The sequence below is a fragment of the Accipiter gentilis genome, chromosome 2 (assembly GCF_929443795.1).
Source record: "Accipiter gentilis chromosome 2, bAccGen1.1, whole genome shotgun sequence".
NCBI classification, from domain to species: Eukaryota; Metazoa; Chordata; class Aves; order Accipitriformes; family Accipitridae; genus Astur; species Astur gentilis.
Genome location: NC_064881.1, coordinates 10651540 through 10665025, shown reverse-complemented (window position 1 = coordinate 10665025; position 13486 = coordinate 10651540). Strand labels below are relative to the sequence as shown.

Below are 13486 nucleotides of genomic sequence, written 5' to 3'. Positions count from 1 at the left end.
AATTTTTGCCTTTTTTGGCATCTGATATATGAAATAAGAGTTTTTTTCATGTTACCTATATAATGGTCTGTAAGGCCACTGTGGCCATCTAGTAGAGGTGAACAAATGGTAAAGAACACTTGGCATTTCTTAGTTCTATTTCAACTCAGTAACAAAGAAACCAAATCTGAGTGAAATACTACCTCATCTTGATAGGTAGTTTATGTGATTGTCAATATTGCATGTTAAAGCAGCGCACCATTTATTTTCAGTAGTGTCATTAGTCTAATAAAGGATAACTCAGTGTAATGCAGAAGGAAATTGAATATCTGATCTTTTTTGCTATCCCAAAGGCAAAAGGAATAAAATCGACTCATTGGCTGTAGTGACAGTTAGGACTAAAAGAACGCGATTAGGTCAAGTTCCACTGTAAAACAATGTGGTTGATACTACTTTCATACTGTAAGACTAACAGGCTGTGATGCTGTTGGTAGGTATTCTTAAAATTGCTTACTCCCTTGTATTTGCAGAACCTTTGCATTTATGTTTTAGATCATTTCCTGATCGAATGATGGAGTCTTTTATACTTGAGTAAAACTGAACTTGACTTTGCTTATTTTGAAAATTATTTGTAGTCAGTAGAACAAACTCAGAATTTTACGTTAGTCTCTGTTGGAAGGTCATCACAAATTACTGGATTAAAGACAAGAAAATGGTACTTTCATTTATCAGCTGTTTCTGATTCAGAGGCATGTGTATCTTTTTGTGAAAATTGAATCAGCTGAAGATTCAGGGAGTGGCAGAAGTCTTGTTGCATCACTGGTGGGGTTTACTTCACATGGGAGTGTGGAGGAGTACAGTTCAACTTCGTACAACTTAACTAGGTTTGAAGAGTCCATAGTGCTCTGCTGAGTATTAACTTGGGTATGCCTTTGTTTCTGGTGTTTTGTCACGGCTCATACCATAACACATGAAGCAGTTGGTTCTGTGGGAGGCATGTATGAAAAGGGTTGGCTTTTGAACTCCCATGTTGCTATGACCAGAGACAGTTTATAACCTTTTCCTCCCATTCCTTCTACCTACTGTTAGCTTTCCAGGTAACAGGAAGCTACTTATGGCAATTCCTGAACTGCCTATGTTCAAGTGGGCAGCTAGTGTACCAGTGCAGGCCAGCTGGGTGTTAACATTGCACAGACAGGTGAGCTGAGTAGACCCCCTTGTTTTTCATCTGACGTGGACTAAAGAGATGTCTTCGGGAATTACATGTACCCTAGTCTGTACAGTGTTTAGATTTGCTGTGGGAAATTAGTCTTTCAGGAAACCCCAGCTGTTCACAAATTGGGTTGAAACTAGCTGAAGCTGTGTCAGGGAAGAAGGTATTTTTTAAAGTAAATGGTCTGAACTGGCTGGTTTGATCGTAGGCCTCGTGTCTCTACAAAATTGTGCTAAGTCCACCCAATTTTAAAGTGCCTATAGGCAGAGTTGGTCTCTAGTGCTTAACCCATCTCATTCTTACAGGTGTAGTAGGAAGTTGCTTCTGTGCCTTCATTTGCACTTTGTGCCCTTCTGGTTGCAAGCTGTGGAGCTAAATGAGAAATTCTCTTCAGCTTTTACTATATTTGTAAAGACCACTGTGGATTTTCATCTACAGCTCGTGTGTAGAGTGGTTTGTGTCTGGGGAACGTTTTCTGGATTTTTCTTTGGTCTTGTATTTTTGATTCCTTGGAGAGTTTGATGTTCCTGCTTATTTTAAGAGGGTATGACCAGTGGCTTTATGAGCTTTGGGGTAGCTTCTAGTAGAGGAAGCAGTTCAGGAGTATCTGGTAATAAGCTTGCCAGCTTTTAGAGAAGCATTCTGAGGAGATGAGAAGTTGTGAAAGTTGCCATGTTAGGCAGGCACGCTGTCTTCATTTTTCTAAAACTAACCAGGGACTGTCTCAAGATGTAAAACTACATTTTGGAAAAGGTACCATATTCTCTCCATCACTGTGTCGTCCCCCTGTCGTTGTCCTCCCCCCACCCCCACCCCCCCCGCTTCTTCCTCTTGTACTTTTGAAGCCCACAGAGGTATTTTGCTCAAACTTTCGAATTAAATTGATGTGATCCTTACTTAAACTGTAGGCAGTTACTGAAATTAAAACTACAGCATGAACTGCCTGATTGACCTTCACTGAATGTAGAAAAATACATGATAGTCCAAGTGCTTATGAAATGAGATCACTTCTTCAGCAAAGTGATCAGTGCCTTGGGTTTCATTTTCTTCCCAGCATTTAACCTTGCCTAATGTATTTCTAGATCTTTCTGTGTTAATCTGAAATTATTTCAACCACAGTTCAGGCTGGGCTAGCTGCCCAGTTGTGTGCAACAAGGCAGTCATTCCTCACTCCCCCTCCCTCTCCCTTTTTTCTTTTTAATGTACCAGTGGTGTTTGTAGCTTTCAGTTTTTCCTCTGGATTTGGATGAGGAAACAACATTACCGACGGTTGGCCACATAGAGCATGTGGGACAGCTGTGCAGTAGTTGGTAAAGGATTCTGTGGTCTGTTTGTGACTAGTCAAAGAAGGAAGCATAGCATTATTTTCAAGATCAACCATCACATCTTGGGGAAAAAAAAATATACTTCAAGCAAAAACTTGTTTAATAGAATTCTGATTTGTTAATGGCAGTGCTGTAGATAGGAAAGTCAGCCAAGCCTTATAGGCAGCATCCCTAAGCAGTGAAGGCTGCCAAGCTTCACTGTAACTGAAGAAATGTAGATTTGAATGTTGTCAGGTGGCGTACTGGGATTTGCCACTGCTAGCCAAGTTTAAAAAAAACCTCTTCCAATGACAAGTCGGCTGTAAAGTTCATAAAATGGCTACATTATTTGAATTAAGTTTTTAGAAAAATTCATTCATTGTGGTTGAGGTTTGAGATGCATTGGATTTTAATACTGCCAGATGAAGTTTATGAACGATGTCATGCAAAAAGGTCTTAGGTTTTACTTAATATTTTTTTCTAAGAAAACCATGAATCCTTTCTATGAGCTCCTTTGTAACCTCTCTTTTTAATTTTCATGTGCTTGGAGAAAACGTAAAGTTATTCACTGAAGGAATTTTTTTACAAAAAGGTAAATTACTTTTATTATGCTGTGAACAGCTGAAGCAATAAGGTGCTGCAGAGATTTGAAAAATGTCACAAAATACCGGTGTAATGGAGAATATATGTAGCTTTGGCAATAAAGGTCTATCCTGTCCATCTTTACTTTGCTGTATTATGCAGCAACAAATATTACTTAGAGTCGTTGCAACTTCTGTTACAAACTTAGGTCCACTTAAAAGCAGTTGTGTAACTTCCATTTGCTGATGAAAATTAGAACAGATGCTTCTGAGATAATTAATCCTTTTTTTTTGTTTTTTTTTTCCTTTTGTGTGGTCAAAAATTAACAGACTTTTCCATTAAATTCCTTTTTTGGGGAAAAGTGGATTGGGCTCCAGGTGGAAAATTGGGAGGTGGAGGAAAATAAGTCCTTTAAAAGCCTGTTTTTTTAAAAAAATGGAGGGGAGCTATTAGGAAATGAACGTCTGATATTCAAAAGCCTGGATATTGCACATTGTTGATAATATACTATTTTAAAGGCACTTTTACTGTATGGTTTGTAAGGTTTCTTTAGACAACTCTAATTGCTTGCAGTTAGGAAGTCTGGTGATGCTTTGAGGCCTTTTCTGTTTTGCATAATACATAATGATAACTGTTTAATAGTTTTTCTTTGGTGGTCCCTGATGTGGCAGAAAAAACCAGATTATTTTCAAAGTGGTATTGCCTTAATACAGACTTTCAAAGTATGTATGCTAATCTTCATTACATGAGGGAAGATATGAAAAATATTTTTTCTGTCTTTATCTGGACTGGCTTTTAAAAATCATAATTTGAAATGTGTCCCCTCTTTGTTTTTTTTTCTTCCCCTTAGATTTGAGTTCTGTGAACCTGCTTTTGTGGTTGGTAATTGTTTGGAAATAGCTTCAGACAGTCATCAATATGACCGGATTTACTGTGGAGCTGGAGTCCAGAAAGACCATGAAAACTACATGAAAATTTTATTGAAAGTTGGAGGCATTTTAGTAATGCCTATAGAAGATCAGGTGACTTAGTGACAATTTTCCCTTTTTATCTTTTAGTATGAGAAATACATTATTTAAGGAATGCTTTTAAATGTATATTTGACTAAGTTAATGTTCAACTAATGATATCTTGATTCAGTGTATTGTTGCAGTTAAGCAGATAGTAGTCTTTTTAATGAAGTCTTAAACTTTAAGGGAAAAAACTTGTAGGAGAGCATCAATATCCTGCTTCCAATAAAGTGTGTTGCAAAATTGTGTCTTCAGTGAAACTAGAACTCCATTCATAGTATTTTTGGTGTATTATACTACTCCCAGAACTGCTTTAAAATCTCCTTGCCACACAGACGTTTTCAGTCAGTGCTTCAAGACAAAGAAACCACACTCTAAACCAAGAGAATTTATTTCAGAGAAATATAAAATAGCTGTGATTAGTGGGACATTGTAAGGGGAGGAAAAAAACTGAAGGAAAAAATATTACTTTTTCCCAGCAGATTAAACATTTTTCAGACGGGTGTATTATTTTAATAATACTTCGCGCTTCTATCACTTTTCATCCTTAGATCTCAGAAGGCTTTACAAAGGTAAGTATTATTCTCCCTGTTATAGGGAAATTGAGAAGGACAGATTATGTGTCTTAAGTTCATGTCATCCTGAATACAATTACTGAAATGCTTGTTGATAAACATGCTAGTTACTTTTTCTTCCAAAAAGAATTACCGCATTATGTATTTGCTTCCTCAAAATACTGAAGTGATTTAAACATAGCCTGCGTGATTCGGTTCCATAAATATTTTTTTTCAGTATTTATTGGACTAAGATACTGTCAGGTGAAATTGATGGAATCCAACTTAAAAGCAGTCACAATTTAAAAGCAAAATTAAAACTGTGAATATTTCTACCTTACATATGAATGGTTAGGGGGCTAGAGCATGTAAAATACAAGGAGCAGCTGAAAGATCTGGGTTAATCTAGCCTGCAGAGACAGCTAAGGGAACATTTAATTCCTGACCTTGCTTCTTAAAGGGGTAGGTAATTTACCTAGTAGACAGGAGTCCAGTTCTCCTCAGAGGTGCACAGCAAACTGGAAGAACAGTGTTATGAATGGCAGCAAGGGGGCATTCTATCTGCATATAGGGAAAACAATTTTTCATAATGGGAGTGGTTGAACACTACGGTAGGTTGCCTAGACAGTTTGGGGAATCTCAGTCGTAGGAAATCTTTTTGAACTTCATCGGAAAAGCTTCTGAGTAGCCTGATTTAACTTTGGTCTTGTTCAAGCAGGAGGTAGGACTCGAAGAGGTTGCTTCCAATTTAAGGTACTCTCTGATCTTTTGGAAAAATCAGAAAAAGCAAAACTTAGGCCTTAATTTTCCAGCTGCATCTCTTCCCATTGCCAAAGAGCCTTATTCGATACTCAAGTGAGCAAGTAATTTGAAAGTCCAAGGAATATGACAGTCCTTTCTGTTCATAAAACAGCCTTTATAAATTAATTTTGAAGCAAATCAAAACAGCAGTGTGTTTGAACACCAGTCTGAATAGTATTGAGTATGGCAAAACTGTAACCACTGATTTATTTTGTTTTTATGCAGCTAACACAAATCTTGAGAACAGGACAAAACACGTGGGAAAGTAAAAATATCCTTGCTGTTTCATTTGCTCCACTAGTGCAACCAAACAGAAATGACAACGGCAAACATGACACTGTGGGACTGCGTAAGTGTCATTTGTGCTTGCTCCCTTTGGCTTGATGGGTTGTTACAGTGCCTGCTGGTGGTGTTCTGGAAGTGGGGAGACTATGCTATACAGACATAATGTGATAGAACAGGAACATACAGTTAGCAAAGCAGTAGCTCGCTGATAGGTTTTTGTGCTCTTGGCACCTGTTCTTTGTTACTAAATAATTAGTATCCTGAATTAAAGTGATACAGTGTTTCCATCTTATTTTTCCAGACTTCTCTTCCTTTCAGGCTCAGCTTCTCTATTTCTAGCGAGGTGTAGATAAAATAGCAAGCTAATATTAGGTCTGTCAGGAGTGCTAACTTTCTCATGGTCTCCCAGAGAAAAATATTTCTTCTCTTCACCCTGAAATGGACGGAACAGGTCTAAACTGCCGCTGTGGTATGGTAGGATATTAATAGCTGAGTGTGCTTGTGTCTGTCTGCAACTGATAGAGTCATGCTTAGCTGTCTTTTATTAGTCATTGAGGTTGGCTTTCTAGCTGCAGTGCTTTGAATTAGGTTAGTAAAGGTATTTAGAGAGTCTCTGAAAGTACATCTGTTGGCAAGATGATAAGATAGCATGATAAAGGGAAGGGGAAAAAAGTGGCAGAGAAAGGTGTAGCGTTGAAATTTTCTGTCAGAGTAGACAGGGCTAGGACTAGAATAATACACAGAGCTTCAGTAGCCTGTGGGAACTTAAATAAACCTAACAAAGAGCCTAGAAGATACTTTTCTCTCCTGTTTTGTTCTGTTAACATACAACCAAAGGGAACTAATCCCCCTGTCCTCTTGTTTTTCTTGCCTCTGTGCACATTTTTTTTAACTGTGAAATGGGTATAAACCCTTCAGGAGTCCAGGATGTCCTATCAAGTTGCATTGCCTGTAACTACTGAGTAGTAGAGAGGCTGTTGAGAGTGTGTGTGACCTTGCCAAGGATAGTTCCTTAATACAGTTACCTTTACTGATTTTGTTTAAAGTACAGAAGATCCTTTCCTTTATGTATAATCAGTTCTTCCTCAGAAATAATTCATCTTGGTTGTTTTAACACTTGCTTTTTGAGACTTGAGAGGTTATTTCCTGAAATTAACTTGTTAATACAAGATATTTTTTTTCCCCTCTGTTCTTTGCTTTAGGTGTAGTCCCTAATAGACAGTCTGTATCATGACTAACAGTGAAATACAGTAGTGGCTTGTCAAACTTTCTGGTCTTACTATGATTTTATGCAGTCTAATTCCCTAGAAGACAGAAGAGGATTTTCAAGTGTTCTCTATCACCATTCCTGAATTTCCAGAATGAAAATAGTGCAGACAGTAGCGCTCAGAACTGAACTGTAGTACAATAAAGGTGTTCCCTCTAAGTAGCTTAAAATAATTTCAAAATTACTTTTTAGTGAGATTAGGAAAATAACATGCAAATGCGCTACTAAGTTGGTACTATTTAAAAGGGGAAAAAAACCCCAGCAAAACAACATTAGGGGCTTGAAGTTGCACTGCAAAATTAAATCAGTAAAATAGGCTTATTTCCACTGCCCAGGCTGATCTAGTTTTACCGTGAAGTTTAAAAAAAAAAAAGTTCAGATTAGTCTAGTAAACATTATCCTTCTGTAAACTTTAGCCAGAAATTGCAGATGGCGCTACTAAGTAAACATGGACTCTGTGCCATACTTTGGAAACCCCTTGAATACCTTCTGACAAATATGTAATGTTATATATATAGTTATAACTCTTATGTACATAGGTATTAGTAAAACACCTTTCAGCCAGTCATTCTCAAAGTAGAATCTTTTTCTTGTAGAAAACTACAGCGGTGTTGCTAAAAGGATATTTTACCAACTTAGTTACTGGTTAGGACACAGTTCACTGCTGCTAGACATTTGGAAGGAAGTGGACATTAAACATGCAAAAATTGCATCCTGTTCCTTCCATTTAAAAAAAAAAAATCCATAATGTGAATAGTTTGATTAATGCTGTTAGGAGCGAAACTAAGACAGAGTGGCAGTAAACCACATCCAGATTCCCATGTTGTGTGTAAATGATTTAAGATCGCTTATTCAACACCAGAGTAGTTACACCTGTGTGGCATGTTGCAAGCAAGGATGAACTCTGTCTTTGGGTAGATTAAAGTTATGTGTTAAAAGGTCAAGCACCACTAGTATTGGTAAAATAAATTCTGCATCTCAACAAAGTTTTACATTTGAGCAGGATGTTAACATGGTTGCATAGCTTCATGCTTAACTTAGTATGGGAAGTAAACTTGTGTTGACCCACAGTGTACTGTATGAACTAACAACTGTGATCATGAGCCCAGTACATACATCATTGATAAGTCACAATGATAGGTTTTATTGAAGTCTAATTTTCTTTTTTTATTTAATCATAATGAAGGAGAAAAGATGAAACTTCTTAGATTCAGTTAAATTTTACTATATTTTTAAGTTGGTTACCCTCAGATACAATTTTTAAACATTAAGCAAGTTTGAGAAGATCACTCATTAAAACAAAAGCTAGTTGTATTTCTTGGTCCACTTGGCTTAAATTCATGAATATCAGTAGAACATAAGGCTACTTCTGTTATTTGAAGTCTTCCCTAGGTGTCCTCCTGAGTAGTTCTTATTCAAACAGATTTTATATTACCTGCATAGGAAAGCTTTCTGACTGTGTTACTGTAAGACTTCCTAACTATCCTTCCTACCTCTCAAGCATTTTTGTTGTTGTTGTTGTTGTTTTAAATACAGCAAGTCTGAAGCTTTCTAAAAGCTCATTTTCTTTATGCTAGCTATTGTGTGTGTCTGGGATTTCTGAACAGAAGTGCAGGAGCTTCAGGCCTTGACTTACTTCATGTAGTACGAATTGTTGGTAGTTACTAATTACAGCTTATTATCTGGGATGCGATTGTGAGGAGCTTACTTTGTCTTTAAAACTTTTAGATGCTGTCTTCAAATAGAATATAATCAATCACAACTAGCACTAAAAATAATATGGTTAGTTTATATTATCTTACAGGATAAGAAAGCTGAGAGTTCACCGCTTTTACACCTTTTTCAGGACACAATGTTTCAAAATTTTTTTCCACCCTCTTTTGAAGGAAATAATTTTATTTTTTTTCCTGAATTTATGAAGTCTCTCTTACATGGTTCTGTATACAGGACTAATGCCTGCTACTCCGTTACTTCAACTTTATATACCTAACTTGTGCTTGCATTTACTATGATTGGCATACAGCCTGCAATCATGGCTTGCTTAGCGTGATCTTACAAATGTGTTTTGGATAGTTAGATAGGGTTTTGTTCTTGAATTTTGACTTGGTTTTATATTAAACAAATGAGGCTTGTTCTTTTTTCTGGTTTTGTTGGCATTAGCTGAAATCACTATTGCCAGTCATAAACATACTTTCTGTCTCAGATATGAGTAACTAGCATGCAATTGAAGTCAGTGTATGAAACGGTAGTTTATGTTTGAAGTACATTGAGTGTTTTTTAAGCTGAATGCAATATTGGAAGTGTAATTATCAAAATTATTTCTTCACTAACTTCCTTGCCATAGTCCCTGCTAATTTTATGCTACTTTGTATAGGAAGAAAAATGCTGAAGGGTTCAACAGGCTGTGGTTTTCTTTGGAGTGCTTTTTTGGTTTTGTTTTCCTTGGAATTAGCCAGCTGTAGCTCATCTAGGGCAGGCATCCACCAGTCCAGTTATACTTAGTCATCACCTCCCTGTCTGTCATTGGAAAATATGTGCCTTTTGGCTTTTTGTTACTTGTTTGTTCTTTTCTTCAGGACTTCAGTAATTCTGATTCCTTTTCTGCTGCAAAAATACGGGTGACTTACCTGGTTGGTCAGCTGTGAAGTTGATGTGGCCCTCCCTCATCAGTTGGATTCAGTAGGAAGTAGGAAAGAGCATAGTGAATGGAAGAGAGAGGTGGAAGAAAGACACTTGCCTAAACAAATGTGACATAGGGGTAGAAATTTTTTCCCAGCAGCAGGATCTTAAAACAGTGCCAGCAGTAGGTCCCAAGACTTGCCAGGTGCTAAAAGGTGACTTATTTGTTGTGTGCTTTCTTAAATTTACTTTAATAATCTGTTCACACTTCTACTTCTCTTGCACAACTGTCAGAAGACCTCTTAATTTCTTGGACTGTGCCACAGGGTTTGTCAAGGTGGCTATCTACCCTTGTTTCATTTGCATATTGTATCATGTACTAAAATTTCAATTGTTCTTGAACATTAATCTTACTGCCTTGCAGGTAATTTTTTTGCTAGAGGGAAATTTCACTTAGTATAACTTACTTTTCTTTCATTTTAGCTCCATGTGCTGTTAGGAATCTCCAGGACCTAGCTCGAATATATATCAGACGCACCCTTAGAAACTTCATAAATGAGGAGATGAAAGCCAAGGGTATTGCTCAGAAGGCTCCTCCAAAACGAAAACGCAGGAGATGTCGTAGACGCAGGATTAACACCTATGTGTTTGTTGGTAATCAGCTCATTCCTCAGCCTCTAGATAGTGAAGATGATGAAAGAATGGAAGATGACAACAAAGAAGAAGAGGATAAAGATCACAGTGAGGCCTTGAAGCCGGAAGAGCCTCCTCGAAATCTGTTGAGAGAGAAGATTATGAGTCTACCATTACCTGAATCTTTAAAAGCATACTTGACCTATTACAGAGAGAAATAACTTGTTTTAAGTAGAAGTAATGCCTACTGATAGTTCCTTTATTCTTGAAAATGTAGCATTTATTAAAAAGTAGGTGGACAGATTATTATTAGTCTTTCATTGAGACTGAAGTACAGCGATAAATTGTAACATGTCTCTATCTTGTCTTTGCTACAAGGAAGACTTGCATTCAACAGTAGAATCCCTTTTTAAAAATCTATTTTTCTTTAAATTTTGAAAATGCTGTTTTAACACTGATAGAAATATATATTCCATTATGCAGCACTAATCAATATTTTGCATGGTAAGTCTTTTTTGATCCCTAACAGATTTGTATTGATGAAAGGATGAGTGAAATTTTATATATGCTAAATAATTGTTAAACATGTGCATCTGACTTGATGAGCAATTTGTCTGTATTTATTATTATTAGGGAAACATTTTAAACATACAGACACTTATCCTCTAATGTCAGAATCAGACCCTTTTAAAGTTTATTTTACTATGGCTTTGTTGCAATCATTATTACTATGTTGGTATAGATGTATTCCAACAACACAAGTGCAATAAACGTATACAGACACTGAATGAGCTGGCTTTAATGAAATATGAAAATACAAGTTCTGAAATGTCAGATGTCCCTGCTACTTCTGCATCTGTATCTTTTGCCAAAAGATCTTGAGAAAAGTAACAGCTTCTCTCAGAGCCTTAAAGAAACATCATATTGAATAAGAAGCAAAGCAATGCTTACTTCAGCTCTGCTTATATTTATCTCCATTCTACACTTTCAGTATTTCTAACTAGAAGCACTTCCTCGTTTGTGGGAAGTTTATGACAGTACACTTTGTTATTTCTACAGCTCACAGCATTGAGTCAAAATGTTTGGTAATACAAAATTGTAATTTAGATTTCAGTCATCTATATTTACTGCTTTTAAGTAGAGGTAGAATTTCAACAAAGTTTAGTTTGTATTGCTTATTGGGATAGCTATAATAGTAGAAGTTAGAATTTGTTCAGCAAATGCACTTTAGTAAGTGAATTTTATACTTAACATGCATCTCCAAGAAGGTAGACTTGTGCTGGCCTATATTTTGTTTCTGAGCATGGCTCTTAGCACAAAAATATAAAGTCATATGCATCTTTTGGAAACCTAAGAGTAGCAGTGCAACTGTGGGGACCCACAATAGTGCTGATTTACATTCTTCTAAGATTTTTCCTCTTCTAGTTGTGAAGTTATTTGCGGTTCTCATTTTTAACTTTGTTTGCTTTTGCCATCATAATTTCTTCATTCTGTTGTAATATAACCATGAGGGAAAACACTGTTTATTAAGAACTTGGTATGATATGCATTAAAAGCCACAATCATTGGAAACGTATGCCTGTTGGACCCAGTGAAGAACATTCCTCTTGAAATATCCTGCACGATACATTTTATAATACTGGTAAGAATTTTTTTGTGTAATAATAAACCAAAATAATCACACCTTTCTAAAACAGTAAATGTTCCTAGTCCAAGTATTTATAACCAGCCAATATTCATATGGTCTAACAGTCCAATATTGACTTCAGAATACATAAGCATTTTGCTGCATCCGAGGAGGAAGACAATACATAATGCCAGGACACTGACTTTTTATGGTGCATTTCATGCTGTAGTCCCTGTTTTTTAAGGTACATCATAGTAATGTTTAAGTGGAACTTCATGAAGGCCTGTTGTACCAGCATGTGGAGTTACTTTCCGCAATATATTTACAGTATAAGTAAACAAAAATATTTGAAATAAATATTTTGACTTTATTTTAAAAGCAGGAAAAACTAATAAGAAATAGTTTTCCAAAATAATGATACTAATAAAGTAATTGTGATGCTTCAGCTGTAAGAATTGAACATAATCTTGTTTTAAATTGATTATTTTAGGTGGGGTTTAAATAATCTGAAGTTTGAGATGGTTTTTTGTCTCTCCTTTTCTTGGAATCTACATCCATAAGCTCAAGAGTATGAGATTACTAAATATTACTTAAATACTTCAAGGACTTTATACAGGATGTTTTTGGAGAATAAATTTCTGCATTCTTTCACACCTGTATACTTGGAAAAAATGGACAGCGGATGACTTGTCATGATTCTTCAGTATGTAAGGTTTTTTTGGAGTCACTGAAAGAGAATGTTTCTTCTGTGTTTTATATGTGGATTTATTTTACACTCTTGAATTTATATTTACATAAATAAAAAGGTAGAAACGCAAAATTAATTAAAACTTAATTTTTGCCATCTCAGTTGATGATGGGGACATTGTTGCAATAAATTTTTTTTTTTTTTTTGTGTGTTTTCTTCTTGTTTGAATTTCTGTGTTTCTATGCAAGTATCTTCAGTTATTTGGAAATTCAGATACCAGTTTGTTCATAGTTAGGTCAGTAACTTCTTAATAAAGGCTATTCTTGAATTTCAGAAATAGAGTAATACACCTTCTTGCTCAATTTTGAATTTTTGCAAAGGTTGGAAGGTAAGATGTTATTCATGATACAGGAAAGCTGTTTTGGGCCCAGCACTACTGTTTAAGTACTCATGTGGAGAGTTAGTTTCTTCTGGACTGCCCAGAAGCTATACTTAATCTATATACTCAAGAACAGTTTCATCCTGGGGGGGGTGGGGGTCCTAAATATTGAGATTGTTTTCACCCTCAACAGAGCAACTATCTGGGTCCAAATGAATACGGAAAACTTTAAGAACAGCAAGGGAGTGAGTCACGCTTCCTATGGAAACTCCCTCTTGGTGCAGCAGTATATTGTTACCAGTTAGAGGAGAAATGCAAGATGGGTAAGGCTAGGCTGACCAGCAGTACTGTAATTGTGGTCACTGTAAGGAAGGATGCAATGAATTGGAACTTCCAGCGATTTTTATCATCTTTGGTCTGGTGGAAGACTTGAGATCAGTGCAGTCTTTTCAGAAGACCAGGAGATCTTAATCCCATGTTGTTCAAGAAAAGCTAAACAGCTGCCTCCTAAAAACTTGGGAAATGTTTTTTCTTGAAATGAATCT

General features: G+C 36.3%; 1 protein-coding gene across 7 annotated transcripts in view; it reads left to right on the top strand.

Moving 5' to 3' along the window:
• PCMTD1 (protein-L-isoaspartate (D-aspartate) O-methyltransferase domain containing 1) overlaps positions 1-12768 on the top strand; it is a 45604-nt gene extending 32836 nt beyond the window's left edge. For all 7 annotated transcript variants that reach the window (XM_049817350.1, XM_049817394.1, XM_049817402.1 and 4 more), the window contains 3 exons: positions 3929-4100; positions 5669-5792; positions 10098-12768. In XM_049817350.1, coding sequence (XP_049673307.1) covers positions 3929-4100; positions 5669-5792; positions 10098-10468 — 667 coding nt within the window. In that variant the 3' untranslated portion in view covers positions 10469-12768. The remainder of the gene's footprint in view (positions 1-3928; positions 4101-5668; positions 5793-10097) is intronic.
• Positions 12769-13486: the final 718 nt, after the last annotated feature.